The sequence below is a fragment of the Nothobranchius furzeri genome, chromosome 9 (genome assembly GCF_043380555.1).
Source record: "Nothobranchius furzeri strain GRZ-AD chromosome 9, NfurGRZ-RIMD1, whole genome shotgun sequence".
Taxonomy (NCBI): Eukaryota; Metazoa; Chordata; class Actinopteri; order Cyprinodontiformes; family Nothobranchiidae; genus Nothobranchius; species Nothobranchius furzeri.
The window spans coordinates 64,868,830-64,892,124 of record NC_091749.1 but is presented as its reverse complement, the minus strand read 5'-3'; the positions used below and the strand labels follow the sequence as shown (position 1 = coordinate 64,892,124).

At 40.9% G+C, this 23,295-nt stretch overlaps 2 protein-coding genes across 2 annotated transcripts in view; both read right to left on the bottom strand.

The window, feature by feature from the left end:
• The window catches only part of LOC107381617 (golgin subfamily B member 1), a 44,100-nt gene extending 40,299 nt beyond the window's left edge, over window positions 1-3,801 (bottom strand). Inside the window, exon 1 of the mRNA XM_070555044.1 lies at window positions 3,661-3,801. The gene's annotated coding sequence lies outside the window, so the exon portion shown is untranslated. The remainder of the gene's footprint in view (window positions 1-3,660) is intronic.
• Window positions 3,802-12,786: 8,985 nt separating this feature from the next.
• Window positions 12,787-22,852, bottom strand: LOC107381614 (guanylyl cyclase-activating protein 2). The gene is made up of 4 exons (XM_015953371.3): window positions 22,409-22,852; window positions 22,185-22,334; window positions 14,527-14,626; window positions 12,787-13,632 (listed from the first exon to the last, which is right to left on the bottom strand). Exons 1-4 carry the CDS (start codon window positions 22,622-22,624, stop codon window positions 13,511-13,513), a joined length of 588 nt encoding a protein of 195 aa, XP_015808857.3. The 5' UTR covers window positions 22,625-22,852; the 3' UTR covers window positions 12,787-13,510.
• Between the last annotated feature and the right edge of the window lie 443 nt (window positions 22,853-23,295).

Here is a 23,295-nt window from a genome sequence, read left to right as displayed (position 1 = left end):
CAGTAAAAAGCAGCAAGTGTTTCCATTGATGTTCACATATTTGGTCACTTCTATTACACGTCAGTGTGACCAAGAACTTTCACACCTATGCTATAAAAGATGTACTTATGAGATAAATCCTGCTTTCAGTCAGATTGTGTCATCTTTAGTATTTGTCACAGATTGAAGTAAACAAGCATTACAAATTATGTATTTGTGGCATGTTGCTGGCAGCAAAGGGCACAATACACAAATTACTTGTTTGAATTACCAAACAAACAACAATATAAACTTGGGATGAGTATTGGTGAAATCCTGGCGATACGAAACGTATCACAATACAGGGGAGCCAATACGACATATCAAGATATATTGTGATACACTGAGCCAGAAGATATTAGCAATTTTTTACACTGAATCTATTGTGGGAAAATTCAGTAAACAGTCCAAACTTATACATAACATGTTTAACATGAGGTATCTGAACCATAATAGAGGGATTTATATTTCAATGGTGGAAACAAAACCCATTTCACGCTGCTGCCAACTAGCAGTTGGTCTACGAATATCACCAAAAGAAAAAAAAAATACACAAATGTTTGCATGTAAATTCTTCCAAAAATTTGATACACGACTATTGAATATGATAATATAGCAGGAAAATATATCACAATATATGGCCATATTGATATTTTCTTGCATCCCTAATGTAAACAAACTGGGCACAAAGACAGCAAAGAAAAACTCTAGAAAGTCAGAAGAAATACTGATCCAAGGACACTTAAAGAGACAACGTGTAGTTTTTACCATTCATTTCTAGAGATATCCATCAAAATGTTGTTGAAAATTATTGAAATGATGCCCAGTTGTTGAAAAATATTGGCGACTTCATAACATATAACCATAAAAGTCAAGTCTAAAATACATGGGAGCGGGTCTAAGTCTCTGGGCGACGCCATATTAGATGCCATGTTTCCTTCTACTGGAGCCCGTGAGGACAAAATTTATTTACTGATTTGTAACAAACGGTTACAAAACTTTCATCATCCTTAAATGTTGCTTTACACTTTTACCTCTTCATTTGTTGCCAGCACCCCCGGACTTTCGCATGGGCTTACCTGGGCTACAGCCCTGGGCCCCTGCGTGCTGGAGGCCCCGCCCTCGGTCCAAAAAGCATTTTTATTTTTGTATGTAATTCTCTAACAAGATGCTACCATTTAGCTGAGAAGCACTGGGATTTGTTTTGGCAAACATCTGTCATGACTGCTTATAAATGGTCCAAGTTTTCTCACACTTCTTACATCACGGCGGGCGTTTGCAGCCTGACACCCCCCCGTGTGCGGCGGCGCCGAGTCGGCACCTGCTGAGACCACGTCCAACAACACGAATCATCTTTTCCTGTCAGTGAGTGATTGTGGAAAATTGGCGGCTGAATCCGCGGCGGATGTTCCGGCAGCAGAGACGCTCGACCTGGAGGCATCTGAGACCACCACGTCCTCCATGGATTATCTTTTCCCATCGGAGAGTGATTGTGGAAAACTGGCGACCGAAAGTGTGTCTGGGCCACGGATTGAAACTTTGGATGAACCTTGTTACAGTACGGATCCAGCTTGCTGGGGAAAATGTGATGCATCTGTGCGTGCCTACTGGGCTGAGCGAGGACCGCAGAGCTGCCAACACATGCACGTAAATTTTAAAGCGTCCGAACGAGCGTACAAACAGCAGAAGCGGTTCTTCTCCAGCCTGCACTTTAAACGCAGACTCGCCAATGGTGAGTATGTCCAAAGACAGTGGCTGCTTTACTCTCCATCTACCGGAGCTGTGTTTTGTTTTGCATGCTGCATTTTCAGTGATGCTAAAAGCAAATCGTGCTTTGAAACTGGTTTCAGTGACTGGAAACATGCCACAAACCGGATGAAAGAGCATGAAAATTGAACATCACAGAAAATCGATGCTAACATATATCACATTTGGGTGGCTGCTTGAAGGATAGATAGAGAGCTGGAAAAACAATTTTAATCTGAGAGTGCATATTGGACTGAAGTTTTGAGAAGAATTGTGTCTGTTGTGAAGTTTTTGGCACAGAGAGGACTTGCTCTTAGAGGATCTAGCCATGTTTTTGGCAGGACTGATAATGGTAATTACCTGGGCATTCTGGAGTTAATCAGCGAGTTTGATCCCTTTTTGAAGTCTCACATAGAGAAATATGGAAATGCAGGTGCAGGGACACCTTCATATCTTTCTTCTAAAATATGTTAAGAGTTTGTTCAACTGATGGGTGATCGTGTTCTGTCTGAAATAGTTGGTGAAGTAAACATGGCCAAATACTATTCGATCTCTGCTGACTCCACCACACCAGATGTTTCCCACCTTGATCAGTTAACATTTATTCTGAGATATGTGTCACCTGAAGGGAACTCCCAGGAACGCTTTCTTAAATTTCTTCCCATAGAGAGCCATACAGCTTTGAGCACAGTCTTCTATCTTAGTGGCAGATAAGTGTGCTTTTGCCTTTTGTTTATTTTTGTTAAAGTTATTTATTTGACAGCAAAAGCAGAATTTGAATTGTATTAAAATGTTCAATGTGTAAATGACTACCTAATGTTAGGTTATTGATTCACACAGCTTTTAGAAGCCAAAGTTGAAATAATGTTTTCTTTCTATAAAATGCAAATCTATTCATTCAAGGATTATTGTAGTGTGTGTGAATTGGTTTATTAAAGATGTGTGATCTAAAAAAAAGTTTCAATTTGTAGTCCTTAAAATAATATAGTAAAATTATAAGTGTGTGTGTGTGTGTGCGCGCGTGCGTGCGTCTATGCAGCAATTTTGAAAAAAGGGGCCACCTAAATTGACTGAAGCCCATGGGCCCACATCATCCTAAATCCGGCCCTGGTTGCCAGTGATGAAAGGGAGTCTCACGTGGTTTTGCTAAAGTTTGCACTCCCCAGGGCTATTTGACCCTAATGAGTGGTGAGGTCTTACTCCAACACAAAAATACTGCTTGCTTGCAACGATTTAGGTATCTTCTGCCCCCATCACCAGGAAAAATACACACTGTCACTTTAAAAGATTACAGGAAAACCTAGCTGCTTAGGGTCAATAACTTGTTTTTCTTCAACTGTCTCTCAAGTTTATTTTGCATAATGCACAATAATATTTTTTAACTTTTCAACATTCCTTCAAGCTACATTTAAATTAGCCCTAAACAATCCCTGGTGTAAAGGAGCTGAGGCCCGGTGACCCAGTGAGTCAGGCTGCATGATCAGCGACATCCATTCACTCTGCTGAGGTCCAGCCCACAGCTAGCAGGCAGAAACATTCAGGTCAGACTGGTTCTCACGCATACAACGGGTTACATACAGTCTGGTATGCAACTGTGACACACAACATCAAAGATTATTTTACAGTGTATTAAGAGCAACAAGACGCTTAATTCCTGAACGGGTTTATGACTTTAATTAAAATGTGTTGATTCCAGATGAATAAAATAACATTAAGGGACATGGCACAAACAAACCCAAGCCCATGTGGAACACACACTGACTGTGAAAATGGACCTTTCAGGATCCCTAAAGGCCACAGTGTCCTGCAGCCACTAGCTAACTTAGCTAGCACTTAACTGCTTCTCGTCGCTCTGTCGTCGCACAAGAGTCGCTAAACGTTATTTTAAAAACTTACCAGACTTAGAAGTTCATGAGGAATTCACCCAAAACGCCTCTTTGTGGAGAAAATCTAGTAAAGTCACATTTTATTTCATTAGGGCAAAGAAATACCGAACGGGAAAGAGATGGTTGGTCACATTTGTCAACAGACTGAGTCTGACAGCGCATGCGCAGTTGTGGAACAAAGGCGGAAGTCTGAAAAGAAGCTAAAAACTAAATTGATTAATCAACCTTGTTAATAAGGTTTATGTAATCTTTAACTCATGTAGATATAGTACAACGACATAATCTTAAACCAGATAATAGTCTGCGTCTTCCTTATTAAGTTGTCCAGCGAAAACGCATCAAAGATAAAGTAATTGACAAGAAAAGCACCATTTGGCCATTTCCGGTTTTGATTCAAAGCTCCTCATATTTATTTATTTATTTATTTATTTGTTTATTTATTTATTTATTTGTTGTTTTTGTTTAACGTGTCTTGGCTTATTTAAATAATGTTGCGGAGAATTTTACAGAGAATGTCAAAAGGAACAGTTATCAAGTTTGTTTTTGTAGAGTCCTGAATAAAGAAGGCTTGACTTAACTGTAGCGGGTAGTTTTTAATCTTGTAAAGCGCTTTGAGCTGAGCTGTACTGTAAAAACACTTCATTAATAAAGTTTTTATTGATTTTTGAAAATCCTGGTTGTGAATGTTCATAGCAAACTTAGTAATAATTAATAATAAAGGCTCATTCAAATTCTGCCCTTTGAAAGGCTTTTTAATCAATGTTCTTCAGCACCTCAAGCGTTTTAACTTTTTTTTAAATTCACCTGCGTTTGATATTTTCAAATATGCTCAAAATTAGCTATTTAATTTTTTCCGGATAACTGGAAAAAATAACGTAAATATTACATAAATAATTTACTGGATCCTATTCACCTGTTAAAATTTTTTAAATAAATAAATATACATAAATAAACAGAAAATAAAGCTGCAGCTACTGCTTTAAACGTTTTGTGTCTTTAAAAGTGGGCGACGTGTTAGAAGTGATAGGTGACTTTATCCATTGATTAATTAATTAATTAATTAATTAATTATTTTTTTTATTCATTTAATTAATTTAAACAAATCTGGAAAAGTAACTCGTGAAGATTGTTTTTCAGGATTTTCTTCCATCTGCATGTTTTCGAAGACGAATGCTGCTGAGGTAGCTGCATCCCGGTAATTATTCCTCATAATAAAAAATAAAATGTTCCTGGTAGTCACTCTGCTGCGTGTGCGGCACCAGGGAGCGGATGCACCGATTCTCAGGTGTGGTGTTGGGTTCGGAATGGGTCTCGTCTGTGCTCAGCCAGCTGATGAAAGAGGAAGAAATTGAGGGGCTGAAAATGATCCGACGCTGGAGGAGCGAAAACAGGTCGGAAACAGAACATTGTTCTGCCCCTAAATGTAGGTAAATCATTAAACAACCGCCAAAGCATTTGGCCATGTTTGTACCGGAGAAAATAGATGTGGATCAAAGTCAAAAGGCCAAGAAAACAGTTGACAACTCTTAATATAAAAGAAAGAACAATGAGACATTCATAGGCTACTAAATAGCTTCAGATTAAGATAAAAAACCTAAATAATCCTCATGAGAAATTCAGCTCATCATCAAAAAGAAAAACTGTTTCAAGAAAAACCGAATAAAGATATAACCAATAAAACAATATAGGAAACATTTGACAAAAGGGGGAAGTCTGGAAATATATCAGCAATATTTAAATTATTATATTATGTGCATTCCGAGGAGGAACCAGAGCTGGGAGGCCTGGGGATGGACTGTCCGATCTCGGGGGCAGAAGTTGCTGAGGTAGTCAAACAACTACACAGCGGCGGAGCCCCGGGGGCGGATGAGGTTCGTCCTGGGTATCTCAAGGCTATGGATGTTGTAGGGCTGTCATGGTTGACACGTCTCTACAACATTGCGTGGTCATCGGGGGCAGTTCCTAGGGAGTGGCAGACCGGGGTGGTGGTCCCCATCTTTAAGAAGGGTGACCTGAGGGTGTGTTCCAACTATAGGGGGATCACACTCCTCAGCCTCCCTGGAAAGGTCTACTCCAAGGTACTGGAGAGGAGGGTCCGATCGATAGTTGAATCTCAGATTGAGGAGGAGCAATGTGGTTTTCGTCCTGGCCGTGGAACTGTGGACCAGCTCTATACCCTTGCAAGGGTGATGGAGGGGGCATGGGAGTTTGCCCAACCAATCCACATGTGCTTTGTGGATTTGGAGAAGGCTTATGACCGTGTCCCCAGGGGCACCCTGTGGGGGACGCTCCAGGAGTATGGGGTGGGTGGCTTTCTGTTAAGGGCCATTCAGTCCCTTTACCAGAGCAGCGTGAGTTTGGTCCGCATAGCCGGTAGTAAGTCGGACCTGTTCCCAGTGAGGGTTGGACTCCGCCAGGGCTGCCCTTTGTCACCGGTTCTGTTCATCACTTTTATGGACAGAATTTCTAGACGCAGCCGTGGTGTGGAGTGTGTCGAGTTTGGTGGCAGGAGAATCTCGTCTCTGCTTTTTGCGGATGATGTGATCCTCCTAGCTTCATCCAGCTCTGACCTTCAGCTCTTGCTGGGTAGGTTCGTGGCCGAATGTGAAGCGGCTGGGATGAGGATCAGCACCTCCAAATCTGAGACCATGGTTCTCGACCGGAAAAGGGTGGCTTGCCAACTCCGGGTTGGGAGAGAGGTCCTACCTCAAGTGGAGGAGTTTAAGTATCTCGGGGTCTTGTTCACGAGTGAGGGTAGGAGGGATCGGGAGATCGACAGGCGGATTGGTTCGGCGTCTGCAGTGATGCGGACGCTGAGCCGATCTGTCGTGGGGAAGAGGGAGCTGAGCCAGAAAGCCAGGCTCTCGATTGTACCGGTCGATCTACGTCCCAATCCTCACCTATGGTCATGAGCTTTGGGTAATGACCGAAAGAACGAGATCGCGGATACAAGCGGCCGAAATGAGTTTCCTCCGTAGGGTGGCCGGGCTCAGCCTTAGAGATAGGGTGAGGAGCTCGGACATTCGGGAGGGACTCGGAGTAGAACCGCTCCTCCTCCGGATCGAAAGGAGCCAGTTGAGGTGGTTTGGGCATCTGGTCAGGATGCCTCCTGGACGCCTCCCCGGGGAGGTGTTTGGGGCATGTCCTGCCGGCAGGAGGCCCCCGGGTCGACCCAGGACACGTTGGAGAGGTTACATCTCCAATCTGGTCCGGGAACGCCTTGGGGTCCTGCCGGAGGAGCTGGTGGACAAGGCCGGGGAGAGGACGGCCTGGAGCTCCCTAGTTGGGATGCTGCCCCCGCGACCCGGACCCGGATAAGCGGAGGAAGACGAGACGAGACGATTATGTGGTCCATGTGCTGATTTTTCAGTTGCGTTCCCTCTTTATCCGTATTCCTGTTTCCCCTACTCTCCAGCAGGAGTTTAAAACTTGCATTGCAGATAACAGATTTTTTTTAATCCTTCACAATAAGAGTCTAAAACTTGTTAATTACACCATTACCTGCTCCTCTACAATACTCTGAACATGAAATGTTTAAAAATATATAATTTATTCTGCTTTCAATTCTGAGTAAATGTGTGTAGCTGTAGCTGGACTCCCTGGACCTGGTGGATTGTTTTCTATTTTCTAGTTCTGATACATAAATGTAAGTCCGCTGTGAGGATCTGGTTCCCCCCTTCTATCATATTTGTTGGATTTATGAACGGAGCTCACAAGTCTGCTTTTTAGTGAAAGTCAGTGATCGTGTATGCTTCCAGTTCCCAATAACCTGCAGACTTTGGATTGAATTTCACTGTTTTATAAGTTTTTACATAAGTAAAAATAAAAGCAGCAAGCTGGGAGATAAAATTCTACTTTAGGATTTCAGTTGAGATGTGAAAAATACATTTTTATTATCTATCTCCCATTTTACTGATGTGTTTTAATCTTTTGAAGCATTTAACTATGCTTAGATTTCTAACATGTTTTTGTTTTTTATGCAAACTTTACAGAATTTGAAGCCGAGTCAGGAGGAGCAGCAGAAGAGCAGCAGAGTGGAAGCAAAGCATCGCCACAAGGTGTTTGTGAAGATGAGATCTCCCAGACATATGCTAGAGTTTAGATTTGCTGATGGGACTGGAGCAGTATCTGCATTCCTCCGTATGATGCACAGTCAGATTCCTTGTGACAAGGTTGTTCAGCAGAAAGCTGAGAGGGAGATGAAGATGTTGCAGGGAATGGAGGTAGAGATGGAGAGACTGTAGGCACTACACAAATGAAGAGGAAGGAGGAGCAGCAGAAGCAGGTGGAGACATTTGCACTACAAGGGCTGGACGAAGTGTGCAAAATATCAGGGGTAAATGGCCTGTATTTGATATGGCGCCTTCTAGAGTCCTGGAACAGCTCAAGGCACTTTACAGCACAATCAGTCATTCACCCATTCACACACACATTCACACACTGGTGGGGATGAGCTACAATGTAACTAAAGATGCCCTGGGGGCACACTGACAGAGGCGAGGCTGCCGAGCACTGGTGCCACCGGTCCCTCCGACCACCAGCAGGCAACGTGGGTTAAGTGTCTTGCCCAAGGACACAACGACAGCGACCGACTGAGCGGGGCTCGAACTTGCAACCTTCCAATTACGGGGCGAGCGCTTAACTCCTGTGCCACCGTCAATGTAACTGTTTACTCTTTTTGAATGTCAGATTTATTATTGCAATCAGGAAACAGGTCACCCTCTAAATGATGAAACATTAATGCATAAAAATGTTTTTTAGACATTCAGAAAGTGTTTAGATCTGAAACTTTTGCTAAATGATCAGATTTCTGATTTATTAGACTTTCACAAATCAGTGTCTGCAAAAAGCATTTGCCTTGTCCACTCATGTAAGGTTGGAGCAAGGAGGTAGAGGTCCATTAAAGGTGTGGATTATTCGTTTAATCAATACATCTGCAGTGAGATCTAGGAATGAATGCCTTGCAGGCAATGCTCAGGAACCAAAAAGCCCACAAACCCCCATCTTTCTTTTTCTACAGTCACTGGTTTACAGGAGTCTGTGACATCACAGCTGAGCTTCAGAGGCAGGTTTTGGTTTTGGAGTCTTATTTCCTGATATTTGTTCATCTGCGCAAAGACGCCAATGAGTTTGTCGTCTGTTATTGCAAAATGCTCAGCCTCAAAGAGAAGCTCGTTCAGCAGAGGAGGCAGAGGCAGGAGCAAAGGAAGCAGCTGAAGAAAGCTGCAAGTTTTGGAGGAGCAAAAAAAAAAACCTGCCGTGGCTGCAGAGAACCAACAAACTGGCTGAGCTGGAGCTGAAAAAGGTTCAGTCTGAGACGCTGTAATGGTACGAGACCTCCTGAAAACACAGAGAAGATTCTGCATGATGTTTCCTGTTCTTCTGCAGGAAACGACGTGGACTGCATCCAGGCAATGGAAGCAGACAGAGCAGAGGGACTGAGCAGGATTAGGTTTTCAATCCAAAGCATTTATGAAATGTGCTGTCACACAATCACAGATCCGAACGTCGACACCGACCCACAGCCGGAGGAGGTGTGCCTTCACAGAAATCATGCAGAGCAAGAGCAAAGATCAGAGTTACGTTTTAATTTCTCCTCCTCAGATAAAAACGTTTCTTCAGGATGAATGTGACATCGTGAAACATCAACAGAAAGGCCTCCAGTCCACACGATCAACCTTCATATAAGTGAGCTGCTGTACATCTTCCCAAGGGCGTCACTTTGTTTTCAGAATTGCTGGGGACAATAACCATACACTTGAGTGGGGTTTAAAAATTGCTGGGGACAATAAAGTAGGCTAGCACAGGGGTCGGCAATCCGCGGCTTTGGAGCCGCATGCGGCTCTTCCATCCATCTGTGCTTGTAAAATAATGAATTGATATTTAAATAAAAAGCTTTATATTTTACTGCATTAATTTTACATCTGTATGCCAATTCTAAATGTAAAGATTGTCTGCGTAAACCTGAACAGCTCCAACCCGGTCTTACTGTGAGACCGGGTTGACGGGTCACGCTTGTGCGTAATTATATGTGCTTCCTGAGCTGACGAGGTGTGAGATTCTGGGCTTCTCCTCAGACGGCTCCTGGATGTGTCGCCACATTGGAGACAGGAACAAGCACTATTCAGCCAAAGTTTCATAATCAGGGAACATTTTCTAAGTGACAAGTCTCGCTTCAGTCGGAGGAATCTTCCCGCATGCGCTCATGGTTCTGCGACGCGCTCCAAGCCCCTCTCCACATCTTCAGCTTGCTGTGGACCTTATGTAGTGCACGCTGACAGCGAGCTGCGCTGAGCAATGTCCAGCTCAGATATTCAGATGGGAATCTTTTCTTGAGTGATTTAGCTACGTCTGCGATTTAAGTGGAATAAAATGTCAGTTCGTCTGAATGCGTCGGGGTAATTCTTTCTATTCTTTCTCCGTCAAAATAAACGGTCAAATAAGGGAACTGTCCGGTCAACACAACACAAGCCCTGCTTTTAACTGTTCTGTTTTCTTGTGAAAATTGTTGCAAAGAGATAAAATTAAACTTGATTAACACCAGAGCCAGGCGCACTGCGCCGTTATCTCCGTCTCTGTAAATGAGGGAAAAACAAAATGATCAGATCCTTTTCTGACCTTCCCCAGTTTAAACTGTTCAGAATACAAATCCAGGCTCTGTCTCGTTAGATTGGTGCAACTACTGAATGAAACTACATTAAACCGTGTTGAAAAAGAAAAGGATCCGATTAAATCGTTTCCCCCTCATTTACAGTCACGAACTACAGCTTATACGCGTGGCTCTGGGGTTAATCAAGTTTAGTTGTTTCTCTTTGCAACAATCTTCACAGGAAGGCATAACAGTTGAATGGCAGGTTACAGATATTTACATTTGACTTTTATTTTGACGGATAAACTCAAGGATGTTGGTTGTTTTGAAAGAATTACCCCGACGCGTACTGATGCACACCCAGATGAGCTGCTTTAATCGTTACGCACATCGCGGAGGTAACTAAATCCATCAAGAAATGATTCCCATCAGAACATCAGAGCTTTATACTGGACACTGTGTCTGTTCAGCGCGGCTCGGAGCGCCCATGGTGGACAGTGGGCTGAAAATCTGTAGAGGGGTTCGCAGCGCAGCGCAGAACCACGGTGCATGCGATAAGATTGCCTCCCACTGAAGCGGTCTGGAAACCCGGTCCGTCACGTCCTGTCCTGTCTACTCTTAGGTTTTGTCTGTGTCTCCGTTGATTACTCCCACCTGCCTCTTGTTTCCCAATCACCTTAGCTCCCGGTCCTCCTGTATTTAAACCCCATCTGTTTTGTGTCCTTTGTGGAGTCATTGCTTCAGTGTCCAGCGTGTCTCTTCAATAAACCTATGTTAAATGGACTCACCTGTTCACCTTCTTCCTCCCTGCGCTTGGATCCTCCTCTGATCACCACCTCGCTGCCCGGCACGCTCTTGACACGGTCTCTCAGAGGGATGTGTCACTTGGAAAAATGTTCTTTTTATGAAATTATGAAACTTTAGCTGAACAGCGCTTGTTCCCGTCTCTAATATGGAGACGCATGACGCATCCAGTCTGAGGCAGAATAGCCTCTTCAGCTCAGAAAGCACCTGTAGAAACATTTGATCACGCACAAAGTTTATGTGGAGCAGAAGCGGCCGGGCCACAGCAGGTGGAATGTTCCTAGCCTACATGAAGTGAAACTGTTTAATTGTAACATTAATATGTTACTGGACACACTGGTCTGGTTGGTTAGACCAGTGTTTGAAGTGGAACACACACACACACACCTACACACACACACACACACACACACACACACACACACACACCAATTAAAATAATGCTGATAGCGTGGACTAGAAGACAGGTGATGGTTTACGTATTTAAATGATGATCAGGCTGCTGTAAAATGTAATCTCCATCCACATCCAGACACAATTATCCTCTATTCTTTCTCTATTTGCTCTGCTCTTGTCTGGGCTGACGTAGCTGACGGTGCGCGCGGTGCGCCTAACTAGCGGCTGATGCACATTTTACGCATTTGGAGAGGTGGGCTGGATGCTTTGCTTTTACTGGAAGATGGTCCACTTAACGCACGGGTGTAGACTACATATTAATGACAAATGAATGAAAATTAGATTGGGAGTTTTTACTTCATATTTTATAAATAAAAATGACGGGGGAACACATTTATGACGTCTTTTTAAACGAAATTTTCTAGCACGACCTGCCTGCTTCACTTAAGTCACTGCTTATTAAGGTCCGTCCAGAATTACCGTGGGAAATGGGTAATAATGGCTCTTTGATGGGAACAGGTTGCCGACCCCTGGTATAAGATCTGAGCTGGTAAAACAAAAATCCTCATCAGCAGGCTTTTTTGAAAGTGGGGGGGACACAGCTGCCAATCACAAATTTCCCCGGCGTCCCCGGTTAAAGTGACGCCTATGCATCTTCCTGTTTTATTTGTCTTATTTTAATTAAATCAGCATTCCTAAAAGTAGTTTTATTATTATTATTATTATTATTATTATTATTATTATTATTAATGTTCATATTTAAAGCTTCAGCAGTTTCAACACTCAGACCACGTATATGATGAGAAATGGGGTTTATCTCATTTGAACGAGAATCGTAAATAAATAAATAAATAAGGACGTGTTTCTCTGCGTTAATCTGGAGCCAGCTGGTGGCTACCCACCAGGGTGATGACCCTAACTGATGTTTCTCTCTCAGCTTGACCTTTGACCTCATAATCCATTGCCTAACAGAATCAAATACATGAACTCTACAAAAACCTGCACATTTTTATTTAAACCTCAACACAAACAAGTTCAAACCAAACTAATGGCTTTAAAAAAGCTGTCAGAGTTTTAATAATGAAGTGGGACTCAAGAGTAATTAGTGGGAAGCTAAAGCATGTCACGCCGACCACTAAAGAGATTTAAACACTAAGAATAGTTAGCCGGGGTAAATCCATACAGCAGCTCCGGGTCAGAGCAGGTGAGAGCACCTGCTGGTTCTGGCTTTTATCTGCCGAACATTAATTTTAGCTCAAAGGTTTCAGGCGGACGCAAGACGCGTTAAAACAACACGACAATATTTCAGATTATTCCATTTATTTTCAACACAACTGGAGACGAGAAGTTTTAAAACATCCAAACTGTGTTGTTCGTCGTCATCACCAGTTTTTTTTTTACAGCTGTTTTCTTTTTCAGTCACACAAAACATGCTTCGGGTGGTTTTTAAACAGGCAACAAGTGATAAAAATATAAGAGCTGTAAGTCACAAACATTTGGATTCACAGGATCTCAGTTTTTATCTGAATCTAAATAGAAAAACACCCATTTCATTCATCAGGTCCACCTGCGTTCAGGAATTTATTTTAAATCCTTCTTTTTAATGAAGCTGATTTTAGCACGTTTTATGATTGTAATGCACATCTGAAAGGAGCTTACACTAAGCTGCCAGAGGTAAGAGATTGTGATTTGGCTTCTGGATCGCTGCAACAGTCTTCACACTGAGCCATTTTAAAATAAAATAGTCAGATAAAAAAACAAAATAAAGACTCCTGAGGAGCTGCTTCAGGTAGAGACGACATTTCCCGAGCTCTAGTTGATCACAGATCCGGTCAGAAGGGAAAGCAGGTGTGGAGTGTTTGTTGATGTCGGTGCAGCTGAGGTAGCAGGTGCAGGAGGGAACCAGAGAGGAGTTCTGGGTTGGTCTCCTCTCAATGGGACACAGACAACCTCCAGAGGAAGGCGACTAGGAGCGGGGATCACCACCTCAACAGGAGGAGCAGTCATAGTACTCCTGCTGAGGAGATGAGGTTCTTCTTGGACAGTGAGGCGGAACATCAGCGGTTGTCCATCAGGACTTCTTATTATGATGACTGATGAACCAGTTAGTGGGAGCAATGTCCAGCCTGAGCTGCTCCATGAGCCACGGGTCCTTTTCTGCTCCCTCGATGAATTCCTCCAGACAAATCTCACCTGGAAAATGCAAAGGCAGCTGATGATGAATCATGTTTTAGGGGAGATACACTCTTCCATTCTGCAAACTCTGATTTCACGTAAAAGTTTTAATCCCTGTGGCTGCATCAGCTGCTGCACAGAAAACAAACGAGAAAAATGCATCGTTAGAGTGTAAAAACCCGTTGGAGATGCGGAATCTCAAAAGACGTTGACTAAAAATTAAAGATACTCAAAAATTCATGCCTCCAATTGTGACACAGCAAAATAAATCACAAAAACCACAAAAAGTCAAGAATAATGTTGTGAAACCACAACCACATCCGCATAAAATCCGCAATTTGTTGTCTCTAAATGAGAGTATTTGATTTTTACAAACAAGATCAACAAAAATAAGCATTAACGATCTTTTTTATGGAAAAAAATAAAAGGAAATTCAACAATGAATCAAGACTATAAAGAAATATTGTGACAATTTTCCTCCCTCCTCTGTTTGTGTGTTTTAGGTCTGTTTCTATCTGAGCTGAAGCTGCTGGCGAGGATCTAGAGACACAAAAGTGTGAGGAAATGTGCACATTTTCAGGTGGAATCTAACCGAGTTGGTGTGAATGACACGTCTGCTACAAGGCTTAAAAGATTTACGAGTCATTCGGGGTCTGTGTTGTGTTGAACTGCAACAGCAACGCACATCCAGTCAGATAAAGTCTTCCTTTAGTCTCAATATGTTTGTAATTTATTCAGATTTTTGTGTCACCAGCTTCTCCCACATTTCTAACTCAGAAACAAAAGCAAGAGGAGTCCCCGACAGCCAGAGGAGAGGCTTTTTGACTCATTATGGGCGTTTGTTTGATCTTTCAGAGCGTGAAACAGCAGAAACAGCAGGATGAGTGAAAACGTTCCCCATAATGAACTTACTGTCGTGGTTTTTGTCCGCCAGCTCAAATATTCGGTTACAGATGCCGTCGACGTTTTCTGCATCTTGCGAAGCGTTTTGTCTCTTTATCTTTGTGATGATCTGGAAAAAACAGATTTTTTTTATTCAACTTATGAGTTTTAGTTTCAGATGTTTAGTAAAAGTTTGTTTTAAATGAAGCTCCGTCATGTTTGTAGTTTCTAGGTGTTTTGTGGGACCAGATAGGCAGAAGAAAGTTATTTTATTCTAAAATGTCTTTTTGTTATTAACCCTTTGATGCATGAATTATGAAATCTTCAACCATGATTTTTTAAACAATTTTTTTCATTCATGTTTAGGTGTGAATGGAACAAATTTCAACAAATATTTGTTGTAACATTTTGTTAATTTACAAATAATTTATTACATGTCCACCTCAGTGGACAGCGTGCATTCTGAACATGAAATATGTTGGCTTGACTTACTGAAGTCCAAATGGAGGGGCTCAAATGCAATAAAGTCTTCAACAGCTGTGCTTAATAGCAAAAATAAATAAATAAATAACAATTTTGAGTACTTGTCCACTGTAGTGACCATTATGCATCAAACGGTTAAATACCGTTTGCAGGTTGGATAAAGAGAAAAAAACCAGCTGTTGCAGAAAAATGAAAATGCATGACTCCACACACGTGCAAGGCACCTGACTGATCATCCTTGTGACGTGCATGGGAAATCGATTATAATAGTGCTGCGATTGCTATAGTTTATAATGTTCTTGGTAATATCCTTATATCAGGGCTGCCAACTAAACCAGCTACTCAGATGGTTAGCGAACATGAGAGCTTATAGCGTCTATTTGCAGGTTTTCGATGACCGTGTCAGGAACTGCTTCTCAGCCGCTGCCATGTTGTGTCTCATTAGTGTTAATTTACTTCACCCGCCCCTCCTTACCCTACCCACCTGTTACCCTGATTAACCTGGTATATTTAAACCCTGGTATATTTATACACTGTGATTGTTGTTGGTGTGTCTGTTTTTTTCTCTGTTCAGTTTCCCTCCCCATTCCTGCTCAAGTCCTGACTTGTTGATTTTAAAATAAACTATTTAAAAACTTGCCCGTCTGCCTCTTGGAAAGTCCTCATTCACCTGAGTTTGGGTCTGAAACACACCTCATGCATGACAATTTGCTGATTTAAATTTTTTATATGACTATTTGCACTGTTCATGTTTTTTGTTCTAATAAACCTGAGGTGGGGCATTGTAAAGTTCCAATATTGTCTAAGTTCATTTATTTGAATGTCCAGATCCAGTCTGTATCTTCTTACATACTGAAGTTGGTACAGTTTACCACAGTTTACCACAAACAGTTTACCACATGTGAGAATAGTTTACTACAAGTGAGGACAGTTTACTACAAGTGAGAATAGTTTACTACAAGTGAGGACAGTTTATTACAAGTGAGGACAGTTTACTACAAGTGAGAACAGTTTACTACAAGTGAGGACAGTTTACTACAAGTGAGGACAGTTTACTACAAGTGAGAACAGTTTACTACATGTGACGACAGTTTACTACATGTGAGAATAGTTTACTACATGTGAGGACAGTTTACTACAAGTGAGAACAGTTTACTACATGTGAGGACAGTTTACTACAAGTGAGAACAGTTTACTACACGAGAGAACAGTTTACTACAAGTGAGAATAGTTTACTACAAGTGAGGACAGTTTACTACAAGTGAGGACAGTTTACTACAAGTGAGAACAGTTTACTACATGTGAGAATAGTTTACTACATGTGGGGACAGTTTACTACAAGTGAGAACAGTTTACTACAAGTGAGAACAGTTAACTACATGTGAGAACAGTTTACTACATGTGAGGACAGTTTACTACATGTGAGAATAGTTTACTACATGTGGGGACAGTTTACTACATGTGAGAATAGTTTACTACATGTGGGGACAGTTTACTACAAGTGAGAACAGTTTATTACAAGTGAGGACAGTTTACTACAAGTGAGAACAGTTTACTACATGTGAGAACAGTTTACTACATGTGAGAATAGTTTACTACATGTGGGGACAGTTTACTACAAGTGAGAACAGTTTACTACAAGTGAGAACAGTTTACTACATGTGAGAACAGTTTACTACATGTGAGGACAGTTTACTACAAGTGAGAACAGTTTATTACAAGTGAGGACAGTTTACTACAAGTGAGAACAGTTTACTACAAGTGAGGACAGTTTACTACAAGTGAGAACAGTTTACTACAAGTGAGAACAGTTTACTACATGTGAGAACAGTTTACTACATGTGAGGACAGTTTACTACAAGTGAGAACAGTTTACTACAAGTGAGAACAGTTTACTACATGTGAGAACAGTTTACTACATGTGAGGACAGTTTACTACAAGTGAGAACAGTTTATTACAAGTGAGGACAGTTTACTACAAGTGAGAACAGTTGACTACAAGTGAGGACAGTTTACTACAAGTGAGAACAGTTTACTACATGTGAGAACAGTTTACTACATGTGAGGACAGTTTACTACAAGTGAGAACAGTTTATTACAAGTGAGGACAGTTTACTACAAGTGAGAACAGTTTACTACATGTGAGAACAGTTTACTACATGTGAGAATAGTTTACTACAAGTGAGAACAGTTTACTACATGTGAGAACAGTTTACTACATGTGAGGACAGTTTACTACAAGTGAGAACAGTTTATTACAAGTGAGGACAGTTTACTACAAGTGAGAACAGTTGACTACAAGTGAGGACAGTTTACTACAAGTGAGAACAGTTTACTACATGTGAGAACAGTTTACTACATGTGAGGACAGTTTACTACAAGTGAGAACAGTTTATTACAAGTGAGGACAGTTTACTACAAGTGAGAACAGTTTACTACATGTGAGAACAGTTTACTACATGTGAGAATAGTTTACTACATGTGGGGACAGTTTACTACAAGTGAGAACAGTTTACTACAAGTGAGAACAGTTTACTACATGTGAGAACAGTTTACTACATGTGAGGACAGTTTACTACAAGTGAGAACAGTTTATTACAGGTGAGGACAGTTTACTACAAGTGAGAACAGTTTACTACATGTGAGAACAGTTTACTACAAGTGAGAACAGTTTATTACAAGTGAGGACAGCTTACTACAAGTGAGAAAAGTTTACTACAAGTGAGAACAGTTTACTACAAGTGATAACAGTTTACTACAAGTGAGAACAGTTTATTACAAGTGAGGACAGTTTACTACAAGTGAGAACAGTTTACTACATGTGAGGACAGTTTACTACAAGTGAGAACAGTTTATTACAAGTGAGGACAGTTTACTACAAGTGAGAACAGTTTACTACATGTGAGGACAGTTTACTACATGTGAGAACAGTTTACTACAAGTGAGAACAGTTTATTACAAGTGAGGACAGTTTACTACAAGTGAGAACAGTTTACTACAAGTGAGAACAGTTTACTACAAGTGAGAACAGTTTATTACAAGTGAGGACAGTTTACTACAAGTGAGGACAGTATACCACATGTGAGAATAGTTTACTACAAGTGAGGACAGTTTACTACAAGTGAGGACAGTTTACTACAAGTGAGAACGGTTTACTACATGTGAGAACAGTTTACTACATGTGAGGACAGTTTACTACAAGTGAGAACAGTTTACTACATGTGAGAACAGTTTACTACATGTGAGAATAGTTTACTACATGTGGGGACAGTTTACTACAAGTGAGAACAGTTTACTACAAGTGAGAACAGTTTACTACATGTGAGAACAGTTTACTACATGTGAGGACAGTTTACTACAAGTGAGAACAGTTTATTACAAGTGAGGACAGTTTACTACAAGTGAGAACAGTTTACTACAAGTGAGAACAGTTTACTACAAGTGAGAACAGTTTATTACAAGTGAGGACAGCTTACTACAAGTGAGAAAAGTTTACTACAAGTGAGAACAGTTTACTACAAGTGATAACAGTTTACTACAAGTGAGAACAGTTTATTACAAGTGAGGACAGTTTACTACAAGTGAGAACAGTTTACTACATGTGAGGACAGTTTACTACAAGTGAGAACAGTTTATTACAAGTGAGGACAGTTTACTACAAGTGAGAACAGTTTACTACATGTGAGGACAGTTTACTACATGTGAGAACAGTTTACTACAAGTGAGAACAGTTTATTACAAGTGAGGACAGTTTACTACAAGTGAGAACAGTTTACTACAAGTGAGAACAGTTTACTACAAGTGAGAACAGTTTATTACAAGTGAGGACAGTTTACTACAAGTGAGGACAGTATACCACATGTGAGAATAGTTTACTACAAGTGAGGACAGTTTACTACAAGTGAGGACAGTTTACTACAAGTGAGAACGGTTTACTACATGTGAGGACAGTTTACTACATGTGAGAATAGTTTACTACATGTGAGGACAATTTACTACAAGTGAGAACAGTTTACTACAAGAGAGAACAGTTTACTACAAGTGAGAACAGTTTACTACAAGAGAGAACAGTTTACTACAAGTGAGAACAGTTTACTACATGTGAGAACAGTTTACTACATGTGAGGACAGTTTACCACATGTGAGAATAGTTTACTACAAGTGAGAACAGTTTACTACAAGTGAGGACAGTTTACTACATGTGAGAATAGTTTACTACATGTGGGGACAGTTTACTACAAGTGAGAACAGTTTACTACAAGTGAGAACAGTTTACTACATGTGAGAACAGTTTACTACATGTGAGGACAGTTGACTACAAGTGAGAACAGTTTACTACATGTGAGGACAGTTGACTACAAGTGAGAACAGTTTACTACATGTGAGAACAGTTTACTACATGTGAGAACAGTTTACTACAAGTGAGAACAGTTTACTACATGTGAGAACAGTTTACTACATGTGAGAACAGTTTACTACAAGTGAGAACAGTTTACTACATGTGAGAACAGTTTACTACAAGTGAGAACAGTTTACTACATGTGAGAACAGTTTACTACATGTGAGAACAGTTTACTACAAGTGAGAACAGTTTACTACATGTGAGAACAGTTTACTACATGTGAGGACAGTTGACTACAAGTGAGAACAGTTTACTACATGTGAGGACAGTTGACTACAAGTGAGAACAGTTTACTACAAGTGAGAACAGTTTACTACATGTGAGAACAGTTTACTACAAGTGAGAACAGTTTACTACATGTGAGAACAGTTTACTACATGTGAGGACAGTTGACTACAAGTGAGAACAGTTTACTACATGTGAGGACAGTTGACTACAAGTGAGAACAGTTTACTACAAGTGAGAACAGTTTACTACATGTGAGGACAGTTGACTACAAGTGAGAACAGTTTACTACATGTGAGGACAGTTGACTACAAGTGAGAACAGTTTACTACATGTGAGAACAGTTTACTACATGTGAGAACAGTTTACTACAAGTGAGAACAGTTTACTACATGTGAGGACAGTTTACTACAAGTGAGAACAGTTTACTACATGTGAGGACAGTTGACTACAAGTGAGAACAGTTTACTACATGTGAGAACAGTTTACTACAAGTGAGAACAGTTTACTACATGTGAGGACAGTTTACTACATGTGAGGACATTTTACTACATGTGAGAACAGTGTACTACAAATGAGAACAGTTTACTACATGTGAGAACAGTTTACTACAAGTGAGAACAGTTTACTACATGTGAGGACAGTTGACTACAAGTGAGAACAGTTTACTACATGTGAGAACAGTTTACTACAAGTGAGAACAGTTTACTACATGTGAGGACAGTTTACTACAAGTAAGAACAGTTTACTACATGTGAGAACAGTTTACTACAAGTGAGATCAGTTTACTACATGTTAGAACAGTTTGCTACAAGTGAGATCAGTTTACTACATGTAAGGACATTTCACTACATGTGAGAACAGTTTACTACAAGTAAGAACAGTTTACTACATGTTAGAACAGTTTACTACAAGTGAGATCAGTTTACTACAAGTAAGAACAGTTTACTACATGTGAGAACACTTTACTACATGTGAGAACAGTTTACTACATGTTAGAACAGTTTACTACAAGTGAGATCAGTTTACTACATGTGAGGACATGTTACTACATGTGAGGACATTTTACTACATGTGAGAACAGATTACTACATGTGAGAACAGTTTACCACATGTTAGAACAGTTTACTACATGTGAGGACATTTTACTACATGTGAGAACAGTGTACTACAAGTGAGAACAGTTTACTACATGTGAGAACAGTTTACCACGTGTGAGGACAGTTTACTACATGTGAGGACATTTTACTACATGTGAGAACAGTGTACTACAAGTGAGAACAGTTTACTACATGTGAGAACAGTTTACTACATGTGAGAACAGTTTACCACATGTGAGGACAGTTTACTACAAGTGAGAACAGTTTTCTACATGTGAGTAGTATATTGCAGTTTATTTTTAGAGATTGTACTGTACCTAATTTGGTATATTTGTTTGTTTGATGATGCATAACAACCCAGGATTTTATTGATTTTGACCCAGCATTTGGGTTGAATACATTTATACTTATAGTTGGAACAACTCAGGATTTTAGTAGATCTGACCCAGCGTTTGGGTTTTATGTTTTAACTCAGCAGTTGGGTTAAATGGACCAACCCATCTTGCTGGGTCAAAACAAGTCCTGCTGGGCTGGTGCTGTAATGACCCAGCGGATGAGTTATCAAACAGCCCAGGCTGGGTTATTTCTGACCAACAGTTTTTAGTGACTGTTTAGAGATTACAAATGTTTCATGACCTTTCGCCCCTGGCTCATTGTAGCTATCTGTTAGCTAGTCTGGTTAATCAAAACTAATCTCTGTTTCCCCAGATGGAGGCTGTTCATATAGCTTCATACAAGAAGTAATTATTATTGACCTATTCTCTGAGCGGTGACTAAGCGATGACCTCATCACCATCTTCCCTGTCCTTACAGGTGAATCCTGATTTGAGTCCCGTTTTAGATCCATAGAAAACCTTTAGATCATACCCCCACATCAAAATATCAGGTGTTTGTCTCTTTTCTAAAGGTTTTCTGCTAAATTTCAGTAAATGGTACAATAATATTGAATTTACATGTTTGGATTTTACACATAAATGCTTCAAAACTCTAAATTTTGGGGGAATAACATTACAGGGAACATATAATTTGTTTTCTTTGTTAGTAGAAGAATAAAAATGAAACATTAGGCATCTTTACCTGATGTTTTTCTTGTCAGAAGGAGAAATGACCATAAAGAGGTCAGAGATCATTTTTATAACAGTGAGGTTATTTTTCACAGCTGTAGGGGGCGCTCAAGAACACAACGCTGTCAAGCTCCAGGCTAGTTTTACTACATTGAATTTTAAAATGTCCATAAAATTATATTATTTTTCTTATTCTAACGTGTTAAATGCTTCTTTCAGGTTTCTGGGAACACCAAACCAACAGAAAGTAATCTGATTACTCAGGTTCTCTTCTGTTGAAAACCAGAACCACTTATTCTCTGAATCCTCTAAATTATGCCTTAAAGCCAAAACAGCCGAATAAAGGAAACATCCGAGTTGAAGACAAAAACCATTCCACGTTAGAAGTGTTTGTAAATCAGCTACAGTACTCACGCTGACAACATGTTTGACCTCCTGTTTGGTCAGGGATCCGTTTCCGTCCTTGTCGTAAACTTTAAAAGACCATTTCAGTTTGTCGATGAGTTTCCCGCGAAAAATGAGATTGACAGCCGCCACAAACTCCATGAAATCTAGTTGACCATCCTGAAAGGAAACACATGGATTAGGATGAACATCTGAATGGAAAACTATGCAAACCCATCTGAAGACTCTGTTACCTTGTTCGTATCGAAGGATCGGAAGACGATTTCGGCGTACGCCAACTCCTCCTCGGCTGATTTGCTGTTTACTCCAAAGAACTTCTTGAATTCGTGCAGGTGCAGATTTCCACTCGGACACTCGCTTGTAAACTTACGATAAAGTTCCTGAATGCTTTCTGAAGTCACTTCTGTTCCTGCGGTGCCCTGAGTTTGACCCATAATGTCAAACATCATTGGGCAGGAGCAACGCCGTGCTGAAGTCACAAACCCATCGCTGGTACTTCCTCCAGCAGATGGAACAATCACAAGAACTGTAGCCAAACAAATCCTGTCAACGTTTCACATCATACAAAGAAAACCACTTCCCTCACAGATTTCCAAACCCATCAGAGCGTTCCCTCATGGTAAACTGACGGTAATGAGTCCCACTCGCCTTGGTAGTACAGAGCTAATCTTCTGGCTCCTGACAGCAGAGAAAAGCAGATTTCACTCCTCAGACCAAAGAGATTAAGGGGCTGAATGCATCAAAGCATAAGCGTGCTCTGAGGGGAAGTGTTGATCCAGGGAAGCTGGCTGGGAAACGGGTTTCTCAGACTGATCTACCAGATGACATGAGTTGGGATTCCCGATCTAATAAGGTTCTGATCCAAACACAAACCAACAGGAGGGAAGGTGGAACTGTTACAAGGCTTTGTGTTTTTATTTGTCACATTTATCCGTGTTTATTGTTGTAGAGCGTGAGTGAAGGACGCAGAGGGGTCAGACCTGAAGGGTTGGACACCACTGGTTTGGCGACGGTAGCACAGGAGCAAGGTGCTCGCCCCGTAATCGGAAGGTTGCAGGTTCGAGCCCTCCTCAGTTTGTCTCTGTCATTGTGTCCTTGGGCAAGACACTTAACCCCCATT